Source organism: Amblyomma maculatum, chromosome 1, assembly GCF_055883805.1.
Source record: "Amblyomma maculatum isolate TAMU_Amacu chromosome 1, ASM5588380v1, whole genome shotgun sequence".
Lineage (NCBI taxonomy): Eukaryota > Metazoa > Arthropoda > Arachnida > Ixodida > Ixodidae > Amblyomma > Amblyomma maculatum.
The window spans coordinates 240,058,047-240,084,462 of NC_139344.1; the positions used below are offsets into that span (position 1 = coordinate 240,058,047).

The window sequence follows — 26,416 nt, forward strand, 5'->3', positions numbered from 1 at the left end:
ATGTGTTTTTAAATATTTCCAGCATTGGTGCATAGCTTACATTGCATTATAGCATGTTTTAATGTTATGTAGATGGAAAGCTGGCAGTGCTGCACCATGTTCACCCTGGAAGCTCTAAGCATGCTGGGTAGACGTAACACTTTGTGTGAGACAGTCAGGCGTGTTCGAGGTCATTGAGTGGTATTACTAAATGGCTTATTCCAAAGCTGTTATTTTCTCTGTTTATATAGTCTAACCTCGATATAACGAACCTCAGTGTAATGAGATTTGCGATGTAGCGCATTTTTTTAATTTCCTAATCTCTGCCCTAACCATGTTTTTTTTTTCTCAATGAAGTATTTGCGCATCGCATGCATGTATCAGCAGTCACCTAACAGTGGGATGAAAAACTAGCCGTGTGACACGCGGCATTTTACACTTGCCTAACATCGATCGACGTCAGTTTTATGGGAGAGTTTAATATGCAGGAAATAGGCCTTGTTTTTTGTTGTTTTTTTTCCAACACTTTAATCCTTCCGCCCATCAGTCATCAAAGAAACCATGCGATCAGGCGCAATCATGACACCGTTTTTTTTTTCATGCTTTTTTATTTACATTGTTCGCTTTAAAAAGCATTTTCTGCACACATTTTAATATAATGATATCGTGGCAGCCGACAGCGCCTACCCCAATCACTGCATGATAAAAGGAAGGCACTGAACAACCGGGTGTCGTGACGCTGGGGCTAAGTCGACCCGGCCTTCACTTGGTAGCGTGCAGAGACTCGGGGTTGTAGAAGAACTGAATCTTCGAAGTTGGTAAAATATATACAAGCAGGTTTAATGGCACTTAAGAAAACTTATTTACAAGATTATTTACACGAAAAAGAAGGGTACATCAGCAAAATGGCAAGCGTTAAGAGTTCATAGCGAGAAGCGACTGGATGAGCCGGTTACCCAGGGCTCAGAGCGACATTTCGTGCTCTGCAGCGTTCTTAAAACCCCCTATGTCCAGCCCCTCTCTGAAGATGCTGACCAACCAAATCCAGGGCACGCCCCTCAGATATCGGCATCCAATCGAACACATCACTGCACTGATGGTCTGAAGCTCTAACTGGTCCGGCATTGATTCGTTGGGCGTGATCACTAGTTGGCGGGAAAAGCTTGGGAACGGCGAGGAGGTACATTTCTATTCTTCAGCCAAGAATCGGTAGGCTGGTTCCGGCAAGTGGATTTACTTCTCAGAAACCCAAGTGCACGTGCGCGCCGCATACGGCTCCCAGCATTGTCCCTTTCCAACAATTGCAAATCTTTCCTGCATTCCCAGGAAATCCTCTAATGGCCGTATGCGTCATGCTCCTTTCTTGTCCTGCGCGTCAGTGGACGTGTCACTCTGTCGTCTCCTTTGTACAGTAGGCATTCCTCACTGGACGATAGGGCTTCTCGACGGGAAGGTGAACAATTGAACCAAAGCACTTCCTGCTATTTCCCGCAGGGGGACATTTCTTTGTGTTTTTCTAGACGTTCTCTTGACAGGGTCAATTTGGCATTTGCAGGGTGTCCACAAAGCAAAACAGGCTTACAAAACAGGATTCCTGGAAACAGGCTCACTTAGAGCCATTGTACCAACACCACATATCCACAGCACTTATCCATGCCCACAGGCGAACAATAGAGCGCGCAAGTGCGGATGATGCACGGTCGTAACACGGGCCAGCCTAGCAAGGCAAGCCACCGTCGGCACTCCTATCAAAGCCACCGTGCCAAGTATAGTGCCAAGTTCTCCCTCCTTCACCTCACCGCTAGAGCTAACGCACACCGTGATATTCTGGTTGTGCGGTATCTTGGTGTCTTGCCACGAAATGCACTGGATTGCGACGGGATACGTTAACGATGGTTTTTTTTATATATATAAGTAGGAGGAAAGTTCATTAAGCACGTATAGGTGAGGCCTGAACTAAAGATTGGTGCACAAAGGTAGCCGCGCCGCCGGCATGGGCGAAGCGCTCTCTTTTGCCCTCGTTTGCTATCGCCCATTATCCTCCTGATCTACAGAACATATGGTACCCTTGTTAGTGCTATTATTGCTAGAATTCCTTGCTTATTTCCTGAATTTGTAATTAACAAGTTCCCATCTACCTGCAGTGTTCCACTAACTCGTCACTTTATTTGGGCAGCTAGCACATGGGAACCTCGACGTAATGAAATTTTCATCTGCAAGTAGGACTTCGTTGTACAGAGGTTCGACTGTACTAGCACATTTCTCATGCAGACACTTGCCTTCTAGGATCACAGTGTATTTCAACAAGCGCCTACAGATTTCAAAGTCTGGCACTGACTTTATGAATTGGTTCTTAAAAATATCCGCATGTTGTGCTTGGCAGCATGAACGTGTCGCTTACTTTGCATAGGACAGGGCGGCTCTGATTGGCCGAGGCGGGATGACATCATAGAGGTCTCGACCAATCGCAGAGAACCACCACAGTATGCGTGAATGCGTGCCATACATGGCCATATGTCAATGACCAATTACTAATCAAGTAATTATTAATTAATGGCTTGCTTAATGTCTAGTTAGTGCCAGCTGCGTTGCAGAATACGGCACTGATTGCTAACGTCCCTCATAATTTTTATTTCAGTCGCACAGCGCCAGATCATTGTGAAAGCCAGCATATTGGCTTCGAGATCGAGCAGTCACCAACTAGCGGCATAGTGGCGAACCCTACCCAGTGTGGATGCGTTTTCGCGTCGCGTGCCACCCCGCAGTGATGTACATGCAGCGCGTACAAGAGTGCTTTTTGTTCGTTTCGCGGTTCCTGCTCGCTTTTGCTTACCTATCTGCCTGTTGCAAAAGAAATATGTATAGACTATTACTCCACGCTCCAATAAAAAAAAAATACTTGTCTATATCGAGTATGTCACGCTGGAAAAGACATCATCAGTCGCGGTCTTCGGCGCTTGACATTCTTTGACAAGCAGTGTCTCAAATGAAGCGCTGCTGTCGTTGGGCACCATGCCAAAGCAAAACAGGTTGCTGCCGTCAATACAACTCAATGCTCAAAAATTGTATATTCCTGTTTCTGTTTGGAATACCGCAACTACTGAAACATGTGACCGCAGACTGCTGCATCGCAAAATCCAGTTTGAACAAGCCACTTTGTGCCTTCTGTATCCACAATAGTGTTGTCCGAGTATGTATATATTTTTTTCTGCTACACCTTTGTCACGGTGTCTCAGTAGTAGGGCGCTCGACTGCTGATTTCGAAAACGGGGGGTTAGATCCCGGCCGTTTTGAAAAGCGCTCCTCGGCTGTGGGATTCGACTGCACATTAAACAATCCCACGTGGTCAACGACACCAGGTCCACCCCTGCATCATCCATCATATAGCAGATGTCACATGGCGACTTGAACACATATAGGCATTTCATTTTTTTTTTTTTTCTGTTGAATCCTGCATCCGTAACAGTGGTAATGAACATATGCTCGAACAATTGAGAAAAAAAATCTTAGCAGCACCTGTTACACTAAATATTACATATAATAACATAGATCAAAGTACACTGGTAGCCCATTAGAATCAGAACCCCGGCCTTTGCTGTTCGAGCAAACTGGTTTGTATCGGTGTTTAGTTAGGGAATAATTACATATTTATAGTCACATGATAAGATGAACTCCATTTCTTTCGGGTTAGTTTATCTGGCACCTGTTTTGGAATTAAACGACAGAACCGCCCCAAGTCACTGCTCAGCAATAATTAGAATAATAAAGAAATCATTCTTCAAAATTTCTTGCCAGAACATGACAGGGGTCACAGTTTTTACGATGTGTTCGCAGCTACTGGTTCGTAGCTTGCACTTTAATGTTACTGAAAATTAATTGCTGGTAGTCCTAAATTTTGTCAGTGTAAAAGTTCTGTCATATGGTGAAAATCATTGTCATTAAAAAAAGTAATTGCACTACTAATTTTATAAACATCACACACATCAGAAATTCCTTATACTTCCCTCGGTTTCAGGAAATCATTTAGAGTCATTTCACAGTGCAACACCAGATTATCTGCCGCAAGAAAGATCCGCCGCCTTGTGAGCTTGGCAAGCTGAATCCACTCACCGCTCTACACGTCAGCAAGCCAGCTTTCCTGTGCAGTGTCAGCGTAATCTCATTTTTGGGGAATACTTATTGTGCCTGGTTGTCTCGCCAGAGTTGATGTCCACTCAGTCTACAGCAACTCGCCGGGCAGGACGCTGTCAGTGCTACATTTAACATGCGTAATTCTCGAGTCAAGTACGAAGTACTGCAGGTCGGAGCACGAACCTTGTATATCCGCGGGCTTGACACTAAATTTGCTTGTCTCGCTCGTATAAGACAACGCGCACGCTATTGAAAAGGTGATATGTCATGTTCAGGCCCAAGTATCAGGCCTGTGAGCGCCGTACAACGCAAAAAGCGTGCAAAGTGATGCCAGTAAATCTAGAAGACTGGTGGTTGCGTGCTTTGCTTTCCTAAAATCCGCTCATCTTTTTTTCTTTTTTTGCTATTGGCCAAATCTACGGATTTATTTCTGCAATATTGGAACACTCTAAACAGTAAATCGCTAATGCATTGCATAAGGCAAGTTTTTGTTGCCAGCAAACCCGCTGTAAACTCGGAAGCAGACATACGCCACGTGCGTTTCTGCGAGCTCCGCTGGCTGCCGATCCCCACTATAGAAGCGACGGTGGCGCCACCTCTAGGTCGATCTCGCGGCAAATAGTATACACAGGCATTCTGGAAGCACAAACACAGCTTGAGAACCGTAGCCTCATAGCAGTGAAACATAGCAGACTGCACCGATACAGCATGCTTCTATATGCCATTAATACTTGCTCTGAAAAGTGTGCCATAAAATGTAAGTCAGTTTTGGCAGTCTGCTATATTTTGGTCAGCAGGAGGGAACGCTCTCTCACTGGTTGAACTGCTGTGCCCTTTGTGCCAAATGACAGATCCTGCTACATGCTGCTGCAAAATTGTTTTTCCTCTTCTTTGACCCACACTTATACTAAAATGTCTCAATGGCTTTGGCAAGAGCAATACTGAATCTAGCAGGCAGTACGCTCGTTTTATGACAGCGTTGCAGAAGTATAGGTATAAAAATATTAGACATCTCAAATAGCTTGTGAATAGAGGTTTCCTTTTGAGCTTCACCATGTGTTTCCATTTGAAGTACCAAACAAATATCTGAAAATCACATATACGTTCTATGCTGCTGAACTCACAGTTGAAAATTGTGGCATTTCTAAGCAATTGCTAGCTTGACATGTACAGTCCCGTGCTTGTCTCGGTTAAATTGAAGCTCCGCCTTTCTTGTATTGCCGACTGCCAGCACGCAGCGAAAGTTCGCTCTTGATAACGGTGGGCCTTGCATGGAAGGACTCCGTTGTCTTTCAGTGCAAGAATCGCAGCAACCACTCCGTGCATGACCATTGGCCATGAACGCAATAAACTTGCCAAGAATCAATGTGAACAAGCGTCGGTGCTGCGACCCTAATTGGTCCGCATATTGTGTACATGCACGGAGGCGGCTTGTAGCTGAGGAGGCATAGCTGCAGCATGCAAGAACTCCGGCGCTGTACTCATGGCAAGCGCTTTCAATATTCACAACTTCAGCCTATTACAATGATCCTTTTACGGCATTCGGATAAGAAAAAGCAGAGCTTAGTTTTAAAGTAACTGTCCATAACGTAGACTGGATAGGTATATCCTGCAGAGCATAGATTCATCATCATCATCAGCCTGACTATACCCACTGCAGGGCGAAGGCCTCTCCCATATTTCTCCACTTAACCCGGTTCTGTGCTAGCTGCATTCACTTGACCCCTGCGAACTTCTTAACCTCATCCACCCACCTAACTTTCTGCCGCCCCCTGCTACGCTTTCCTTCCCTTGGAATCCAGTTTGTTACCCTAAGCGACCATCTGTTATCCTCTCTTCGCACTACATGTCCTGCCCATGCCCATTTCTTCTTCTTAATTTCCTTGAGTTATTTCTCTGACCCACTCTGCACGCTTCCTATCTCTGTTACCCCTACCATTTTTCGTTCCATAGCCCTCCGGGTTGTCCTCAACTTAAGTAGAACTCTCTTGGTTAGCCTCCACGTTTCAGCCCCATAGGTGAGAACAGGTAAGATGCAACTGTTGTATACTTTCCTCTTGAGCGATACCGGTAAGCTGCTAGTCATAATCTGCGAGTGCTTGCCAAATGCGCTCCATCCCAATTTTATTCTTCTTATTTCCTTTTCATGGTCCGGATCTGCGCTTACTACCTGTCCTAAGTAGACATATTCGCCTACTACTTCCAGTACTTCACTACCTAATGTAAACTGCTGTTCCTTCCCAAGGCTGTTGAACATTACCTTAGTCTTCTGCATATTGATTTTCAAGCCTACCTTTCTACTTTTCCTATCTAGGTCATCAATCATTATTTGCAGTTCGTCCCCCGAGTTGCTTAGCAAGGTAATGTCATCAGCAAATCGCAGATTACTGAGGTATTCTCCATCTACCCTTATCCCTAACTGCTCCCATTCCAAGTCTCTGAATACTTCCTCTAAGCAAGCTGTGAGTAGTACTGGGGAGATTGTGTCTCCTTGCCTAACACCTTTCTTTATGGGAATTTTGTTACTTTCTTTATGATGAACTATGGTTGCTGTGCAGCCACTATATATATCTTCCAGCACTTTCACGTACGGCTCGTCTACCCCCTGATTTCGCAATGCCTGCATGACTGCCGAGGTTTCAACTGAGTCAAATGCTTTTTCGTAATCAATGAATGTTATGTATAAGGGCTAGTTATATTCCGAGCATTTTTCTATCACCTGATTGATGGTATGGATATGATCGATAGTAGAGTACCGTTTCCGAAAACCTGCTTGATCCTTTGCTTGATTGCAGTCTAAGGTTGTCCTGATTCTATTAGCGATTACCTTAGTAAGTACCTTATACGTAACAGACAGTAAGCTGATTGGTCTGTAATGTTTAAGGTCCTTAGAGTCCCCTTTCTTATGAATGAGGATAATGTTTGCATTCTTCCATGGTTCCGGTACCGTCAATGACACCAGGCACTGCATACACAGGGTAGCTAGTTTTTCTAGCACGATATCCCCCCCGTCCTTCAGCAAATCTGTAGTTATCTGATCCTCTCCAGCTGATTTCCCCCTTTTCATATTTTCTAATGCTTTCTTGACCTCGTCCTTCGTCACTGGTGGAACATCTGACTGTTTTTCCCTACCGCCAATCTCGTTACAGTCCTGACTACTTTGGCTACTGTAGAGATCTGTAAAGAACTGCTCGGCTACTTTGACTATCTTGTCCAAATTCGTGATGACGTTGCCTGCCTTGTCCCGTATCGCATACATCTGGTTTTTGCCTATGCCCAATTTCTTCTTTACCGCTTTAAGGCTTCCCCCGTTCTTTACAGCATGCTCAATTTTCTCCATATTATACTTCCTTATATCGGCCACCTTGCGCTTATTGATTAGCTTTGATATCTCGGCAAATTCGATTTGGTCTGTTGGATTGGAAGCTTTCATACTCTGGCGTTTCTTAATCAAATCTTTCGTCTCCTTAGACAGCTCACCGTTACTCTCTCCAACTATCCTACTGCCTACTTCTACCGCATACTCAGTAATGATATCTCTGAAATTATTGTTCATTGCTTCTAGGGTAATGTCGCCATCCTCGGTTAGAGCTGAATAGTTATTCTGTAGCGAGATCCTGAACTCTTCTGCCCTCCCCCTCACCGCTAATTTGTTGATGGGTTTCTTTCTTACTAATCTGTTGCATTCCTTCTTCAGATTTAGGCCAATTCGGGACCTCGCCATCCTGTGGTCACTGCATCGCACTTTCCCAATTACCTCTACATCTTGCATAATGGCGGGGGTTGAACACATTATAAAGTCAATTTCACTTTTAGTCTCCCCGTCAGGACTTTTCCATGTCCATTTCCGGCTCTTCCGTTTGCTGAAGAAGGTATTCATGATTCTTAAGTTATTGCGCTCTGCAAACTCAACTAGTAACTCCCCCCTGCTTTTCCTAGAACCAATGCCATAGTCACCTACTGCCTCGTCTCCTGCCTGCTTTTTCCCTACCTTGGCGTTGAAGTCGCCCATTAGTACAGTATACTGCGTCTTTACTTTTCGCAGTGCCGATTCTACATCTTCGTAGAAGCTTTCAACTGCCTGGTCACATAATCACATAACTACATGTAGGTGCATAGGCCTGTACAACCTTCAGCTTATATCGCTTATTAAGCCTAATTACGATGCCTGCCACCCTCTCATTAATACTATAGAATTCATCTATATTACCCGCTATATACTTATTGACAAGGAAACCTACTCCTAGGTTTCGCCTCTCTGGTAAGCCTCGATAGCACAGTACATGCCCATCCTTCAGTACAGTATATGCCTCATTCGGCCTCCTAACCTCACTAAGCCCTATGACATCCCATTTCATACCCTCTAGTTCCTCTAACAACACTGCTAAACTAGTTTCACTAGCTAGGGTTCTAGCGTTAAACGTTGCCAGGGTCAGTTTCCAATGGCAGCCTGTCCAGCGGAGCTAGGAATTCTTAGGAATGGCAGCGGTGGCGTAGCGGTAGAACATCCGCCTCGCATGCAAGAGGACCAGGGTTCAAGTCCCAGTGCCGCGCAATTCTCCACCGGATTTAAAAAAAAAAAAAAAAAGAATCCGCGTGTTGATGGAATTTCATAAACAGGTTTGGGGTGCGACCTGATGCCGGTGAACACCTCCGGCAACGCACTCCCTCACCAGAACAGGAGTTTGCCACCCTGGTGCAGTAATTGGCCGCAGCCTCTCATGATTAGTTCCATAATACCCCGGCCCTCAGACACCAGCGGCTGCGGAACTGACCACGGTGGCGGTCAGACCTGTGACGCAGCAGAGAGCATAGATTATTATATAGTTTCGTTTTCACATATTTGGCTCTGCACACCTGTTGCTTAGCTTACATTGTGCATATGCGAGACATCATTTGAAAAGTTTGTTTCCGAAACAAATCTTTTGTACTCTTGAAGCACGCTTCATGGGAACTTAAAGCTAACGGCTCGGATGAGTGAAACGATGTTGGCGCATGCTATGTAAGCGTTCTGAATCCATTGCTGGGCTGAGCAATGCAGAACAAATATTTGAGCGCTAAATGAATTGCATCTTGGCAAGAAAGCAGCAGTTGGGCAGACACTCTCCAAGCATTATGAAGGAATTTTAAGAGACTGTGCTGCTTGCATTGCAGCCCAAGCTGCCGCTTATTAGTTTCAGAAGTTGTCTTGTTGCATTGCATCTGCTCGTGCCCCTTCAGAATTATTGAAGATAGGCATACTGCCCAGGGGAATTTAGTTTCAAGGATATGGTTTTTGCACTTGTGCAATTTATATTTTTTACCCTAACAGTAGCCTCAGTGTTCAGCAAATATTCTCCTTTTAGGCTTTCTTTCAATGTTGTAGCAATGAAATATGGATGGAAGGTTCAAGGTTCTTTTGCTTTAATGTGATCAGTTAAAATCTGACCTTGCTGTTTCCAAAAGCTAAAATTTTGCTCAAGTTTTCCTCTTCACCTTAATTATTTTGCGATAGTAGAGGAGAAATTTTGTCATGAAACGCAGGTTTTTCTACTGTGAAAGCTGGAACTTTACAAAACGCAATTATTCCTACTACAAAAACTGTTGCAAGAATGCTTCTTGTCAGTTCCAGCACAAAATTTGGTTTTTTTTACACCTGTATGCTTTTCTGCTCTTTTATTGCAACTTTTAGCTGGCATATTAAATTTCAAGACATTTGTGATTGCAAAGCTTTTTTTAGTGCAAAAGCACTATGAGGTCTAATTGGCTCCCCATGACAGTGTGTCACCAAATTGGCAAGCATTGCCAACTCGAGCTTCCTATCAAGACGAGAGGGCGAGATCGTAATCCAGCCTTCAAGGACCCTTGAATATAAAGTTATCTATCAAGGTATTTAGACCACCCAGGCATGCTCATATGATGTGTGAAGCACTTTACATGTCACTCACGGCAACTTGGGCAACGGACAACATAGTCCTTGTCACAAGCACGCCTCTGGCAGGTCATGGAGAGGGCATCGACATTGGTTACATCTCTCAAGATGCAACTATGCCAGATTAGTGGTTTTTCGAATTATACTAGGTTTAGCCACATTAGACCTGCATTTATTTTAAATATCTTTTTGCCAAAATTTATGGTTCTGAAATTTGTAGTTTACCTACCTTGCAGGGTCCATGGTAGGTGAAGGAACTCTCAAAATAAGACTGGCACCAGCTTTCTTTCAGTATTCAACCACTTAGTAGCGACACAGAGGACAAATGGCAGTTTGTTTGCCACAGTTGATTAGCAAGCTCTAATGAGGCCTTTTGCATTAAATTTTAATCTCTTAAAAGCCATGAATTACAGGTGCCAGCAGAGCCACAAAAGCCCAGCAATCTACGGAAGACAAATTTGCAGCTGTCCTCTGTGCCCTTTGGACATTGCCTTGACTTGGATGTCAACTAGTTTCTTTGGCCTTGCTTGGATAATCCAGTACAAAAGCTGCACTTCACTGGCAGGTTTATGTTGCGTCTCACTTCACTGGTAAAAAATTCAGGGTATTGTGATCTGATCTAGTGATTAGCTAAGATACTGCCACTGGGGACCATACACTGCAGCATGCATATTAGACGTGCACCTCCAAAAGTTTTGTCTACAGCCATTAGGTTCACTTGTGCCTCACACGTCCTGGAGTTTTGTCTGCTATAGTGGGTAACACGTCCCCTGCCAGTAGTCATGTTGCATTGCCCTGGGAGGTGCTCATTTGGTATTGATTAGCTCCAGTACTGTTGACAAAATAGCCGGGTGCAGTAAGCACTGGTCGCAGCACCTGGAAAAAATATATACAAAAGCAGAGGAGCTGCTACTATTTTGTAGCCAGGAACAAAAATATTAGTTTCCAAATGGATTGCTATGCTAGCATTAAAATCCAATATAATCCTTAAGCAACAGTACCAAACATTACTCTTGCCTCCAACGGACATGACCAGACATGCAACAAGAACGCATAAACTTAAAATTACCAGCTGCAGCGCTCAAAACTAGCTAAATTCAGCTGCCCCAGTTGTTAACAAGTGAAAATCCTGCGTGTGGAGGAGGTGCTCAGGACCATTATTTTTTAGATGTGCAAGTTGAACTGCTCGGAAAACAGAAAATACAGATATCTGCATATTTGGCCTGATGCACTGGTTACAGGGTCTTTGTAAACAGTAAAGTACTGATATACACAGCAGCATTGTACAGCTATGGACATACATGAACTGGGCCCACCGTGTTAGCACAGTTGTTACAGCGCCTGAATGCAAGATCGAATCCCAGCCACCGTGGTCGCTTTTCGATGGAGACAAAAAGCAAGGCGCCGGTGTGCTGTGCGATGTCAGTGCATCTTAAAGAACCCCACGCAGTTGAAACTTCCGGAGCCCTCCACTACAGCTTCTCTCATAGCCCGAGTTGCTTTGGGACATTAAAAACAGAGCACATTATCGCCTTTAACAATTTTCACATGCTGCCGAGCAGAAATTACCAGTTATAGTTTGTTTGTGGTTACCATACAAAACTAATACAAAAATATGGAACTTCGTAAAACTGTTAGCACTTGGCACACAGACTCTGCTGAAAGACTACAGCTAGCACACTTGGGTGGCAACAACAATGAAATTTTTAATGTGCAATCATGACAGAACACAAATCATAAAACTGCTCTGTCAGTGCTCTGTCAGTAGAGCATTTTCATTTACATTACAAAGCAGCTTAGTGTCCAGCTATGAGCAGCCTTAATCCTTCTACTGAACAGTTCACCAGGTTTAACAGGAGCTGCACTTTCAACGAGATGTCTCACTGTTTGGTGGAGCAAAGCGCATACACTGACAGGTTGCACTAACACCATGCCTATATTAAACAATAAAATGATGCTTGTTAACTTGTAACAAAATAAATCAGGACTGCTGCACAGCAAAATGATTCTCGAGATCTTTGGGCTGCACTTCTTGCAACAGCTGGATCTGCTGCTGCAACAAATTGTACACAGGGTCATCCTTAGTGTGTGTAAGGTCATCATAGGTACTTCCCACAGTCCACAACGTCTCCACATCATAATGCCTGCGTGCCTCTGGCAAAAAGACGTGAAGCACCACATTCCCCATGTCAAGAACTTTCCAGTCTGGAGTTTCATCTCCTTCAATGAACAGGGTGGGATCCGTGCTATCCTTCTTGCGCTTGTACTGCACAGTAAAGAAAAGTTGTCACTTAAAGTTGGGCTGAACTTTGAAGCTGCCATTGCAGAGCAAACACATTTTAGTCTGCAACAAACTGCTGCATTCTTTGAGCAGCAATGGCAGTGATGATGGCAGCTTTCAATTGAGAATGAGAGAAAATTTAAAGATGCACACACAAAATGCAGCATTACGGAGGAGGAAAAAGCGTGAAAAATAGGTGTCAGAAGAACCAAACGACAAAAGAGGAAATCTGTCAGAAATATGTTTGACATGCACAGATATCCTCCAGAACAGATCGGCACTTGCCGCAGTTCTTCATACAAATTTGACACCAAAGCTATTATGGAACTGTAGTTGGCACTGCTATGCATGCTGTTTGGTCAAGAAGCATCGAAAAAAAAAAAAAAAAAGATGCCAAAGATCAGTTCCATGTGAAAAAGCAATGTTCAAGAATGCTAGAGCCCCCCTGTTCACAGAATCGTTACAAATATGTGGTGCGACTGAGAAACCAAAAGGGCACTTAACTTTCCCACATGAAACTGATTGCTCTGAGAGGAGTGAGCAGTAATACTTCAAGCAGTATGCACATGAAAGGGAAACAATGAAGGCACTTCGAGCTCTATAACATTTGCTGAGCTCAACTCCATAGCCATCCTTTCTGTGTATCATTAAGGATGAATACATGAAGTAGTATTTAAATGTGGCAATGAATTAAAAACACTCCAATTGTGCGGCCTTGATGAATCTAGCACTGTGTCATGCTGTCTGGAAGCATTTGCACTAAAAGCCAAATCGCGCTTGCAATGCTTGTGAGTGTGCTGTCGATGCTTGCACCTGTTTGGGTGACTCACAACTCAACACACTCTTGTCACAACAATCAACGGCACACTCAAGCGTGAAATGGTGACATCAATCATGGCTTGCTTGGCTCGCTATACATTTCAGGGGCATGGGGAGTAAACCGTAATTTACAATTTACGCCCACGCATGAAATAGGGCCGCTCGTAAACGACGCTAACGAATTCTCGTAATTCGCGTGCTTTAGGCAAGTGTGTGCTCCACTAACGCTCAAGTCGCGCTTTCATTATCGCATCTCATTCGATGGTCACTGTACTGTACACTCTTCCGCATAACACGATTACGTTATATAGCCAGAAAACTCTCATACCAATTTTCGCAAGAATTCCGTCACTCCTCGAGCCTGACGTGGTGAAACTGCCGTAGCCAAAACCAGGTAATCGGTATAGACCATTTCCTTTGGAACCGTGATAACAGCAATGTCAGTCAGCTTTTCTTCTCGCAGAATGTCAACCAGCTCTTCAACTTCAAATACGCCGGTTTCACCGCCTATGAAAATGACAAAAGGAAACAGCAAGGGAAACTTCACGCTGGCGTTCCAGGCATAATACAACGACGGTACGGTACAGTATATCTGTTTAATGGTATTTTCAGTGCTACCATATCACGCATACTGCACTTCGTTTCGCTCACACACATGCAAAAATGGAAAGAACGCGCTAGCAAAAACAGTAGCTACTAGGCTTTGCATTACATAAGAATTTCAGTACCTGAGCATTCGAATAAAAATTACAACTTACGTTTCATATTGAAGCCTTCAAATGGGTCAACTTTGATATTTTGAGGAATATAGTCCACATTTAACTCTGTACCCAACAATGCACTTTGCTCTTCAGTAGAATCTAGGATTATGGACGAGTCTTCGTCGGCGAACAGCTTTTTGGCATTGGCTCGGGCGGAATGCAGCAAGCTACGGATTCGAGGGCCATCTGTTGCTTTTTCTTTTGGCACATCTTTCTGCACGGCAGCAGGTCCTGAACTGCTACCACTACTACCACCTTCGGCAGGGCTCGGCTTCGGCGGCACGCACTCGAAGTCGCGCCAAATGTCATTCAAAATAGACCGAGTTTCGTCATCTGGTTCCATCAGGGGCTTTTTAGAAGATTGACTGCTTTCCAATTTTGAGTCCAATGCGTCGTCCTTCCGCAAAGATGAGTATCGAGCGGAGAAATGACGTCGTAGAGCGACTTGGCTGGCCAGTTGACATAACTGGTCCCGATGAACATCGGCAGCCCGGTAGCCCATTTGTCTCATACCAAATCCTCCCAATCGGAACAGTGCTGTTAGCACCATCTGCGAACCCATCGTGGTATGCTCACCACCCAGTCCTCGACACTACACAACGATGAGGGAAATGTCGACGAGCCACCTCGTTCAGATAAATTTTTCACTTGCGCGGTGCTTGCAATCTAAAGCCCCACACGCTGCAACACGGAACGACGAAACCGGAAAAACATTACAAAAACGGAAGTGAGCAGAATCGTCAAGGTTATCGGGAAGCAAACATTGCGTCGCCAAGATTATACCGATCATAGCCTCCTCTATGTTTTCTGCATGTTGCAACAGTCAAATTCTACACTTTCATATGTTCATTAATATTTATTAAGTACCAGACACTTTCTGTTTTTATAATTTTACATCTGCGTAAAATATTATCCGAGTACTTTATTGCTTTTTTTTTTCCATGCAGTAATGCGGCTAGGCTACGCATGACGTATGATGCGCGTGCGCTGCACGCGCCTTAATGCCCGGCCCACCCGGCCTACCGTAAACGCACTGCGCGGCGACCGACGCTCGGTGCGACAAGTTCGACCACTGAAAATCGAGCCACATGGTTCTATTCCTTGGTACGCGCCGACTTTCGATCAGCGAAATGAGACAGCCATATTAACTTCGTGCGTGTAACATCACTGAAGCTGAAAGTCAAGAGCGGGAGGCCTTACTTCTGGTGCAGACGACCTTCGGATGCGCAAGGTAGATAATTGTTCAAGCGCGCAAGGGTTATTCTTGAGTTCTCCAATTTTGTTTCGTTTTAGATTACGGTGGTGCAGATGACCTAGGAAACTGCTGTGTGACAGTACGTCCGAATCGGTGCACCGGTGCAGGACTTCGTGACGTGCATAAATGCCGCCCATCCTACTGCTACCAGTCTGTGTGGCGGCTGCTACAGGATGGCTGTATCTTCTCTCCAGTCATCTTCCAGGCATCGAAAACGAAGAAAAGGCGTAAGTGGCAGTGTCTGCTAATACAAAGTAGTCCATGTACTACTTAACAAGACTCATGTTTCAGGGCCTACCTGAAGTTCCCTAGTAGCCACCAGGAATTGAAGGAGTTGGCAGCGCTGCTGATTTCCTACAACGAGCAGCACGCAGCTCACGTCTTCGTCCTGTTCTCGTCGGCGTACTTGTATAAACAAACGTTTGCCATTCCTGGATCTGTTTTCCTGGTGAATAATATTTATTTTCCGACATAAACCGGAAACGAATATATTGTACTTGAAACTTAACCCGTTGTTTTGATTTTTAGAATGTTCTGGCTGGTGCACTTTTTGGCCTCTGGAAAAGCTTTTTGTTGACTTGCCTGCTCTCCGGAATGGGCGCATCGCAGTGCTACTTGCTGTCCAAGTTTTGTGGCCAGAAATACGTTACAAGGTTTTTTCCTGACAAAGTGCAGCTGTTGCAAGACAAGGTAAGCTCTCGCGCTAGGCTGTACTCATTGCGCATGACGTCGCAGGTGCTATCAGAAACAATTTTGCCGCCCGGAACGCATTCATGTTATAGCAGGCTTGTGGCGCAACATTTTTATGCAGCCCTTTTTCAGCACGCTGAAATGGGATTAGTGGTCAACCCAACTCGGCAGCATTGCAGTAGAAAACAAATCCAAATTGTTACACATAACGCAGAAAAACACACACAGACGCCCCCTCACTCGCAGGCTACAAAATGAGCCACAAATATGACATCTGTCTGACGGATAGTGAGACTGCTACACCACCTGGGCTATTTTCCATGAGGCCTGGAACTAATACTTGTTAGGACCTTTTCCAAATGTAATTAGTGCCTTTTGAGAATACAGTACTCCCATAATGAGGTGGTCGGGCTGGATAATGTTCTGCCACCACTGATCCAGTCCGGCCGTTCTGCATGCAAGAGAAAAAAAGCACGAATGTGGGTTAGTGTGCTCCAGTTTGCTTGGCAAGTAGACAAGGTTGGATAAGTGTGATCACAAGAGATGAATGCTGGATATTAGCCTCAGATCCCAAGATGCACTAATGAATTCCATGCAACCATGCCCTGAAAAGGTATGTTTAAGGCATGGTGACAAATCAAGACTCAAATAAATGCTCGATGTTATGTAGGGCTCTCGGGTAATTGTACACATTTCATACTGCAATGTCCAACAGCAGATTATTTGACAACTGTTGTGCGAGTGTTAGCAGATGGCACTTTCACTATGATAATGCGCCATTTGACACTTAACTGGCTGTTGGAGATATGTGGCTGGAAAAGCAATCCCAGTTGTTTGAATTCCACTCTGGAGCCCAGATTGGCTGTTGTGAACATTAATCGTGCATTCTCATGGGTCATACTTAGGGCATGTCATATCAACTTTTAAAACTCTTTTCATCAGAACAGCTTTCAGGAATGACCATTTCCTAAACACACCTTCTAAGGGGTTCTGTCTTGTGTGTAAAACTGTGCAGTCGCCAAGAGTGCCACTGCAGCTACAGGCCAGCATAACACACCACTAGGTATCCCCTCCCCCTTCCCCACATCATAGCATCAACACAACTGTGCAAGACCTTGTAGGCCGGAAAACTGATATTCACTGTATTCTGTTGCTTTCCAAGTTGATTAAAGCCAACAGTCATCGAACCCAAGAGAACAGATTGCTTTTTTTTTTTTTAATTTATGGTGGTCACTAATGGATAATTAATACAGTTCTTCTAGATGGTAGTTGATTAAAAAGTAAAAAAAAAAAAAAAAAGTTTATGATCACCTCCTTCATAGCAATGGTCCTGTAATTTGCAAGTGCCAAATTAAACATGATTGAACAAGAAGCATGGCAGCTTTATGAGAACCCACTTATGGTGCCTATGCCATCAAGACTGCCAGAACGGAGGCCTTTATTAAGCTAATGAGCAGGCAAGAAGAGCAACATGAGGGTTTGTCAGAACATTTGAAGGACCAAATGTTGTTCAGTGGGAAATTAGTAGTGTGAAAGTTTTTCACAAGAAAGATAGTTAGTTGAAGAAAATACCACTTATGCAAATATCAGGCCCTCATGTTACCTTCATCTGTTCTAATTTCATTGCAGTTATGTGGTGCTAAGTATTTAAAGCATCGAGAAGGTTTCACAATTGATCTTTGTACAGGAGGATTATGCATCCGTGAATTGGCCCTGCAAACTAACTTGAGCCTCTTTTTGCAAACCAGGTCAAGGAAAATAGAGACCGGCTTTTGTACTGGCTCCTCTTTTTGCGCTTATTCCCCATGACACCAAACTGGTTCCTCAACATTGCATCCCCTGTGGTTGGTGTTCCACTGCATCTCTTCTTCACATCAGTTTTTATTGGTAAGCTCCAGTTCTCTAGGGTTCTGGTTGCACAAGTCATTTATGTCTTAACAAGTTATGCGAGAACAGTTGCCCTCAGTGACAAAATTGTAAGGGTAATATGTGAACCATAATCTGCTGTGGCTTGTACTTCATGCAGTTTGCTACACTGACGCTTTACATGTGTTCAGATACTTAAAATTTCTGCATACTTTCGGCGACCTGCACTGTTCTGCCTACTATTTGCCTAGTGCTTACTAAATTAGCATCCATTTTAACCCCTTTCTACACATTTTTTCTTTGCAGGCCTGATGCCATACAACTTCATATGTGTTCAAACAGGATGCATACTCTCGGAGCTGAAGTCTATGAATGACATCCTCACATGGACTACAATGGCCAAGATGGCTGTCATTGCAAGTGCTGCACTTTTACCAAGTTTTCTGGTGAAGAGGAAAACCAAGACAGAGTGATCTAAGGAATGGCAGCTAATGAGACTTCATCCTGTCCATTCCATTCTTGCAGCATTTACACATATCAATGTTGGTTTCCCATAGTTTTTTTTTTTTTTTTCTTCTCACACTTTCTCAGCCAAATGTGATGAAGTTCGATAATTATAAAACCTCTTACTTCTGGCAAATAAAAGCAGCACTGTGCAATAGTATGCATATTTACTGGGACCAAAAGCTGTCTCACAAAAACCTTAAATGTCAGCATCGCAGGTGCACATAAAAATGTCAAAAGTAACACACATGCACAAATTTTAGTTCAGAGCACGAAGTTAATCTTCCACAACGTAATAATTCAAGAACAGAGAAGGACCTTTATTTGAAGTCTAGCTTCTGCTACAAAGACTTCATCTGCGCCATAAGTTCTTCAAGTGTCTGTTCATTTCCAGTTGCACCTTCGGTGTCTTCAACCTGAAAAAAAAAAAAAAAAGTTCCCGATAAAGCCTTCAAGTTCAAGTAGATGTATGGACAATTTTGCTGCAATTGGACATGGTTTGGTTGGTTTGCAGGGTTTAACGTCCCAAAGCAACTAAGGCTATGAGAGACTCCGTAGTGGAGGACTCCGGGTATGTCGACCACCTGGGGTTCTTTAACGTGCACTGACATCACACAGCACATCAAAAAGCAGCCGCCAAGACCAGGATTCGATCTCGCACCCTTGGGAACAGTAGTCTAGCGCTGTAACCACTGCACCACCCGGGCGGGGCAATTGGACATGAAGCATCTTATGCCATAGCAGCACCATAGCATACTTAACCAGAATAATTTGTTCAAAAGAAAGGCGCAGCATCTGTGGACACCTGAATAGCATCGTAAGGGAAAGGAGGGGGGTGGGAGTGAAAGAGAAAGGAGCCATAGTGGAGGGCCACAGAATAATTTCAACCACCTGGGGATCTTTAATGTGCGCCGACATCGCACAGCACATGGACGCCTCTTCGTTTCGCCGCCAGTGGTCGGGATCGAACCCGGGTAATCCGGCACAGTAGTCTGGGCATCTGAACCACTGCACCACCGTGGTGGGGCCGTACAGTTTTTTTCAGACACCACTTGCCATCATACAGCTTGAGGCACAAATGTCTGCTCTAACAAAGCTGCATGCTGTGTACGCTACAGTATGGAACGCCGTAAATCAGACAGTCATTCTTCACAAGAGAATATTTTCTTGTATTTGGAGACCCGAATAACTGTATTCCACAGCTTCGAGCAGAACAGCTGAGTGACTGCAGGTTGCCACTAAGCATTAATAGTCTGCAGTGATGCCTCAAACATAAAGGAGAAAAAAAAAAATTGCTGCACACAAAGTACCATTGCACTCTGTATGAGCTGCAATGCACGAGATGCGACACAAGCTGTTCTAGATATATGGTGGCCGCAACGTTGCACAGAATTTGTCCATTTAGCTGTTGCAAGGAATAACACAATCCAACATTTTTATAAGCTGGATGCCGTATGAATGTGCACTGATTTATTATAAAGTGGAAACCTGAATTGGTTCACTCTGGACACACTGCAACTCAATGTCAAAGTGAACACACTTCAGCTTATGCATTAGGCCAAATCAGTTTAATAGCATTTCACATTAGTATCTTTAGAAATGTTCTATACAAATGCACATCTTCTGAATTTTCTGCACAGTCCCACAGCTCAATAGATTACTGAAAACAAATTATTATATTAACGAAAAATTAAAGAGTAGAGTGTTTGGTGCCATTATTCAAGGGCCAATTCAGCTTTGTAATATGAAAGGTCAAAACACTGTCGATAGTACCATTATTGACCCTAGTTCCAAAACTTCTACAATGTGGCTTGCGTAACTGCACACCACCAATCGTCACTTAATTGACGGAGGATGAAAACTATGGCATCTAAAGCACAGCATCACAGACTTGCAGTTTTAGATGCGAGAATACGAGAACTTGTGATGAAGACAATGCCATCAAGTTTGCTGCACAAGAGAATAGCTGTTTTCACATGGGATGTTTAGCTGTGGCAATGGTTTAGCACTGCCGAGCGGAACGAATCTCTCTGCGCCACCACAGGGTTGAATCTTGCTCCCGATTGTGAAGTTGTTACCCACATTCTTGGATTTTGCCAGGGTAGCTCTGAAGCCTCCTTTGAGCAACTGCTCAAACCCAAGCCAAGGCAAAGAGACCTAGCCACCGCACCATCTTGGCAGCCAGTTTCTTACGTGCTGCACTGCCCGGATGTCTTCTTAGTCGTCATCTCCTCTAACAAAGTTGCATGAAGGCCTTAATTAGCGCCCGATAAGCATTTACCTAAACATGGCAAGGCGTGGCAAACCAAAGCTGAACCAAGCAAAATGTTGCCAAGTGAGAGCTAAATACTGCTTCTGCATGTATATTCGTCCTTAGCCAAGCTACACCCCTGCTTAAATTAATTTCTTAATGCAAGGCATGACAATACACACCGCCTTGACATGACTGTTTCCTTTTGCTATTGCATAATGCTTTATAGTAACATTTTGTTGTTGTTTTTATCCTAACTCAAATATGAAGCGAGCGTACACTCAGCTGCCATTTTATACAGAATGGTGGCTTCTATATACGGATTCTGACCACAAGGATGATCACACTAGGAAGCGCTCGTATATGCAAGTTCTCAGAAAATAAAGGAACACTAACGAGGAATACTAAGTCACGATAAACTTGTAGGGTAGCGTCATGTGGTAGAAAAGAGCCTTTATAAGCCAGAAAGCTGCATAAAAATTAAGTTCATGTGGTGCTTAGATATTATAGCCATTAAGCTGTAACCATTGTCAATATTTTTTGTTGAAAGGTGTCCTTTAGGAACTCTACCTCTACATATCCCATATAAGCAATGAAATTTTGGAGTAGGAATAGCATCAACAAAAGTGCGGACATAAGAATTTTGGATTTTTTTTCCCTGAATAATTTAGAAATAAATAGAGCAAGTTCTTTATTCACTCTGACCACCACTGCAATCAATCTAAATCTGTTGCACCTCCACCACACACAAAGTAAGCAAATGTCCTACAGGTAATGCAACTTTTGTTTTGAAGTCAAGATAATGCAAATGGAACATACTGACTACATACAATGAAATAATAATAAAAAAAAAACATGCACCAAATTTCCATCTTCAGATTGATGTGCTGGTAACAGTACAAAAGGTATACCCTATAAAAAACATGGTTCTTGGCATTATTTGCTCGGTCATAAAAGCAGTAGCCACCCTAGTTTATTACTACTTCTCTTAGCAAATGTTAATGTTTCCTTACCACTTCGCACATCTAAAGTCAGTGGGTACATTTTCAGTCCCGGACTGCTTGCTGACAAGTCTCTGCTTCCGCTCTGACAGGAAGTAGCGTTATGGTCACATGACCTTCCAGGCTCTTTCCATCATTTGCTTTCAGCAGACGACAACCATCAGTCGCCATGAAGCAGTTCTTTTGCAGTGACACCATGCACATGTTTTATCTTTTGGTGTGCGTGTAATATTAAAGATAGATAATAGAGACTCAAATCAATCGGTGCTTTTCGCGGACGGAGCATGATATGCCTGAATGCGAAGCGTTTTACAGAACTCTGTTTGACAGGCTTTGCTTACCGTTGCTACTCATGCGAGGACGTTATAACCTGTGGCTGTGTCGAAAACAGCCTCAGAAACAGAACAGCATGCTAGAAGCAGTACGCGATAAGCAGCAGAGAAGTTGGGTGGGACAATCCCACTCCACACAAAGCCGCTGCTACCACCCTTTGGGCCGTTCCAAAGATAGCCATGTGGCGACGACACCACATGTGGCATTTGCGAGTACAGGAAGCAATCAGAAAATGGTACGGCAATGATAATGCAGTAAAATCTCAGCAACTCAAATAATAACGGGGAAAAAAAACTGCTGCATTAGCTATCACAAAGAAGTTAAAACATACTAACAGACTACTATGTGAATTTTCGAATATATGTACTGAACAGGAAAGAAAAAGTAGTATATTAAAGAAGCGGTTAAACATCGTCGAACGATAGGAAAATAAAATTTGTGTAACATTTTTTAACAAATTCGTCATTTCTTTTCAGAGTTCTACATGGTTATATATTTATCTAAATATGTAACGCAACTTACGAATTACATGCTATTATTTCAATGCCTAGGAAGGCCTTTAAATGGGCAGCTTTCTCCACAAGCGGTGCCAGTGCGCAGTGCAGCGGCCACCCGTGTTTGAGTCCAACACCAGAGATTGGCGGCATGCATGTGGCAATATATTTTCCTTTGTTCTTGTCAACTTTTTGAAACGGATGATTTTTCAATACGGATGCAATGTTTACGGTGTGCAGTGGTATTTTGTAAATAAGCAAGAATAGCACTTTACAAGCAGCGATAAAAGAAAATACAATGAAGGTAAATTTCCAGCAAAAGTGGGTCGGAACCGTACCAAGAACCAGTTCGAAATGGTTCTTCAGATTTGTTACAGTTCAGGTTCAGTTCCAAAATGGCGGAAAAAATTCGGGATTGGTTCAGTTCCGGTTTTCGGTTTGGTTCCAATTCCAGTTCAACACCTTGTGTTTAGATTGGATGCTCGCACCACTAGCCACCACACCGATGGCTTAATGTTTAGCGCATCCACATATATCAGAGGTATGGGAGGCCTTGGCTTGTACATCAGAGCTGCACATTTATTGGTAGGTGCCTAAAGGTGCACTTACTGAACAGTACTTCATGGTGCTAAGTAAAATCAAAATGACAACATTGTTTCTCTTCTAGTCATGCCATCTTTCTATCTCTTTGTACACTCCTCCCCTAACAAGGCCCGACAGCCAGCACCACCTAGATAAGAACCAAACTTCAATCCTGAACATATCTCAGTTCCTTTTCTGTACTCAAACTGGGCTAGTCCATGTCTGCAATACCTAAACGTAACATTGTAAGAAGTGGAATTCAAGCACACACCACCAGAAACTTCTACGAGAAAGGAAGGGCATGCATACCTGCTAATCTTCGATTATTTTTTCAAGCAATACATACTAGTCTGTTTTGGAAAATTGCAGAAAGTTCACCAACAGAGATATTAAAAAGAACTTTTTTCCACTTTTTGCATTCCAAATGATACAGTCAAACCCACTTATAACAATATCGGTTTTAACAATATATACTGAATACCAATGGACAGCCACTGCACCGTCAGATTTGCCATGTGTGCTATGGTAAAATAAACCGCTCATTACAATAGTGTGATATTAAATTATCAGTTATAACAATCAAATATGCTCACTGAGATTCAACAAAAACGCAAAAACGTGGCGACCACAAAAGCGAGTGCATACGCGGAGACTCCGACAATGCTGACAGAGCGCGTCGAGCCAATGCGTTGGTCGGGTGTGCCGGGGAAGCTTGCATGCCACGGAGATGCGGGGGAGGACAGAGCACTTCCTCACGTGGAGGAGGGAAGGCGCTGCTAGGCACTGCTGTTCTGAGGGAGAGCTTTGAGCGCTCCCTCTCGGTACCGCCTGTGGCCTAGGAAACTCTCGTCCTCTCTACCTCTGCACGGTGGAGCAGTCCATTCTGAGGGTGCGCCGACTGTGGTGTGCTGCACTATCCTCCCCTATTTGCTTTGCCCAGGAACCCACTTCGCGGTTGCACATGTTTTGTGGCAGGCATACAGCAACGTTCATGCGCGTGTCTTTCTAGCATGGTTCTCCTAGTGTACTGGCATCACTGTCATGATCTTGCTGGCCCTGGATTTTCTGTGAACAGCGATGGAGGATCCTCCTTCAGAAAGCGGGAAACAACCGGCGCAGAAGTGGAAGCGAACGGCAATACCACTAGAAGTTAAGCAGAACGTTGTATGTGAGCACAAGGACGGCGTAAGTGTGCAACTTGTTGACACAACCAACAGCATCGACAATCATGCCAGTGGTGCCCATGCAATGGATGATGGCCGAAAAAGGGTTCGATACGGTGCCTACAAAGAAGTGGAACAGGCACTCTACCAGTGGTTCTTGAACTCCCGTGCATCGAACCTGTCAATTAGCGGCCAGATTTCAGCGGTGAAGGTGAAGAACTTCGCATACCTCCTGCGCAACATCAATTTTCAGCCTGGTGGTGGTGGTTGGATTCAGCGGTTCAAGGAGATACATGGAGTCATCTACAAGGCAGTCATGGGCGAGGCTCGATGTAGACGCTAGGCAGAAGTGGCTTGAGAAAACACTGCCCTGCATCCGAGAAGCATATGCGGACCGGGACTTGTACAATAAGGGAAAGACTGGGCTATTTTTCCAAATGCTACTGTCGAAGACGCACGCTGTCAAAGGCGATACCTTGTACGGATGGCAAGCAAAGCTAATTGCGCGTGACCGTTTTGTTTGCCAACATGGACGGCAGCGACAAGTGCCCAGCCTTCGTCATAGGGCAATACAAGAATCCATGCCGTTTTCGTGGTAACGTGAGGATCCCTGCTTGCTACCGTAATAACGAGAAAGCATGGATGATGCGTGAAATTTTCCGCGAGTGGCTGGTCGAGCTTGATCACCGTATGCAGCGCGAAGGCAGGAAGGTGAAATTGGTGCTCGACAATTGCACTGCACACCAAACAGATCAGAAGCTCTCGCATGTAGAAGTTTTTTTTCCTCCAACCAAGCACCACTAGAGGCATCCCTATGGATGCAGGTGTGACTTCTTGCTTCAAGGCACTGTATTGCTGACGTGTCTTAAGCAGGTTCGCGCTGAACTTCGACATTTCCGTCCGAGAACGCCGACCGGCGCCAGACTAAGATCTCGCTCCTGATGGCAGTGCAGTTTTCTGGAGCATGGGCAGAAGTAAGCTTCTCCACCATCATGCTTTAGGAAAGCGGGCTTCACTGAAGATGCCGGTGGCGCGAAAGGTCACGAAGCTCCTGTTAACATAGCGATGACTGAACTTTGGTCTACAGTGCCGTACAGGTACATGTACAGTACAGTACAGCTACAGTACAGGTAGTGATGCCGACGCGTCGGGACTTGAATTATTACATGCCGACGATACAGTACGACAGATGGTGACAGTAGCTACGATGACGATGAACCGGAACCTGTGCAGGTTGCGTCTCACCAGAAGGCTTTGAGAATGATTGACTCCCTGCGGGACTTTGCTTTTGCTATGAACCTTCCACTGCACTATGTTCAGCAGTTGGATGCCCTGCAGAAAGATGTCGGCCAAATTGCCGTGAAACAGACAACGCTTACGGAATACAAGTTTCTTCCCGCTACGAAATAAAAGGTGTAAGCTACCTTGTCCTCATTAAATGTGTAGTTTATAATTTTTTTTTTTGGCCTAACCCGGTTATAACAATGATATTTCCATATTGTTATAAATGGGTTTGGCTAATAGTCTTAGATCAGGGACCAACTTTAGACAGAAAATTCACCCGTGACGAACATGACACAGCGGTCATCTCCTCCGTTGTTTACCTTCAAGTTACAGATGACTTCAGTACACAGAGGTGCTACAGCAGTAATGTGCAAATCACACACATATATTCACACGCACACATACACACAAATAAACCATCACAGTCATGCATGTGTGCACATGTTGAAAGCAGCTTCTGCCTCACAGCTAAAACCACTAGAAAACCTTGCTTATCACCTTTTGCTGCTTGGGGACAGTGTAAGCAAGCTGGAGCCCAGAAGCAAGACCGGGCACGTTGCACTCATCATCATGTCCTTCCTCCACAGTTTCAGACACCACACAGATACCTGCACAAAACAAATGCCCCAATTAAGAACGACAGTTCTTCAAACTCCAAGCCTTTTTTTTCTACAACACTTCCTTCAGGTAACTTCAATGTAAGCATCGAGGGGAAATGAACATTAGCACACATTTTTTTTTAGAAGAAAGCAAATTGATGGTGGTGTAATGATGAATGAAAGAAAAGAGCACTATGGACCATTAATAGCACAATAGCACGATACTGGCTCCTTCAGTCACACGATTAAGTTTTCTAACCTCATGCCTTCAACGGTTTCCAGCACACAAGTACCCACCTGAAAAGTGCTATTCTAATGAGTTAGAAAGCAGCAAAAAATTATAACACAAGTGCTCAGATGATGTGTTCATGCTGCAAAGGTTTGATCTAATCATCTGGTCAACTTCATCCCCTGATGCACTAGTCTTTATCCGACCACCCAGACCGGCTGAACAGAACAAATTGGTAACCCTGCCATGCTCACACCTTTTCCAGGTGTGAGGCACTATATTG

General features: G+C 44.1%; 3 protein-coding genes across 3 annotated transcripts in view; 1 reads left to right on the forward strand and 2 right to left on the reverse strand.

Moving 5' to 3' along the window:
- Nucleotides 1-11,781: 11,781 nt before the first annotated feature.
- On the reverse strand, nt 11,782-14,627 carry RsfS312 (ribosomal silencing factor RsfS-like protein, 312). Its single transcript, XM_084590671.1, has 3 exons — nt 13,880-14,627; nt 13,450-13,628; nt 11,782-12,287 (listed from the first exon to the last, which is right to left on the reverse strand). Exons 1-3 carry the CDS (start codon nt 14,442-14,444, stop codon nt 12,003-12,005), a joined length of 1,029 nt encoding a protein of 342 aa, XP_084446797.1. The 5' UTR covers nt 14,445-14,627; the 3' UTR covers nt 11,782-12,002.
- Nucleotides 14,628-14,916: 289 nt separating this feature from the next.
- LOC146206028 (transmembrane protein 41A-B-like) lies at nt 14,917-18,267 on the forward strand. The gene is made up of 6 exons (XM_084590672.1): nt 14,917-15,113; nt 15,176-15,364; nt 15,429-15,585; nt 15,666-15,827; nt 17,576-17,714; nt 18,000-18,267. Exons 2-6 carry the CDS (start codon nt 15,264-15,266, stop codon nt 18,164-18,166), a joined length of 726 nt encoding a protein of 241 aa, XP_084446798.1. The 5' UTR covers nt 14,917-15,113; nt 15,176-15,263; the 3' UTR covers nt 18,167-18,267.
- Nucleotides 18,268-18,504: 237 nt separating this feature from the next.
- The window catches only part of Uba5 (Ubiquitin-like activating enzyme 5), a 28,958-nt gene continuing 21,046 nt past the window's right edge, over nt 18,505-26,416 (reverse strand). Inside the window, exons 11-12 of the mRNA XM_084590677.1 lie at nt 25,804-25,913; nt 18,505-18,613 (exon numbers count right to left, since the gene is read on the reverse strand). Coding sequence (XP_084446803.1) covers nt 18,539-18,613; nt 25,804-25,913 — 185 coding nt within the window. The 3' untranslated portion in view covers nt 18,505-18,538. The remainder of the gene's footprint in view (nt 18,614-25,803; nt 25,914-26,416) is intronic.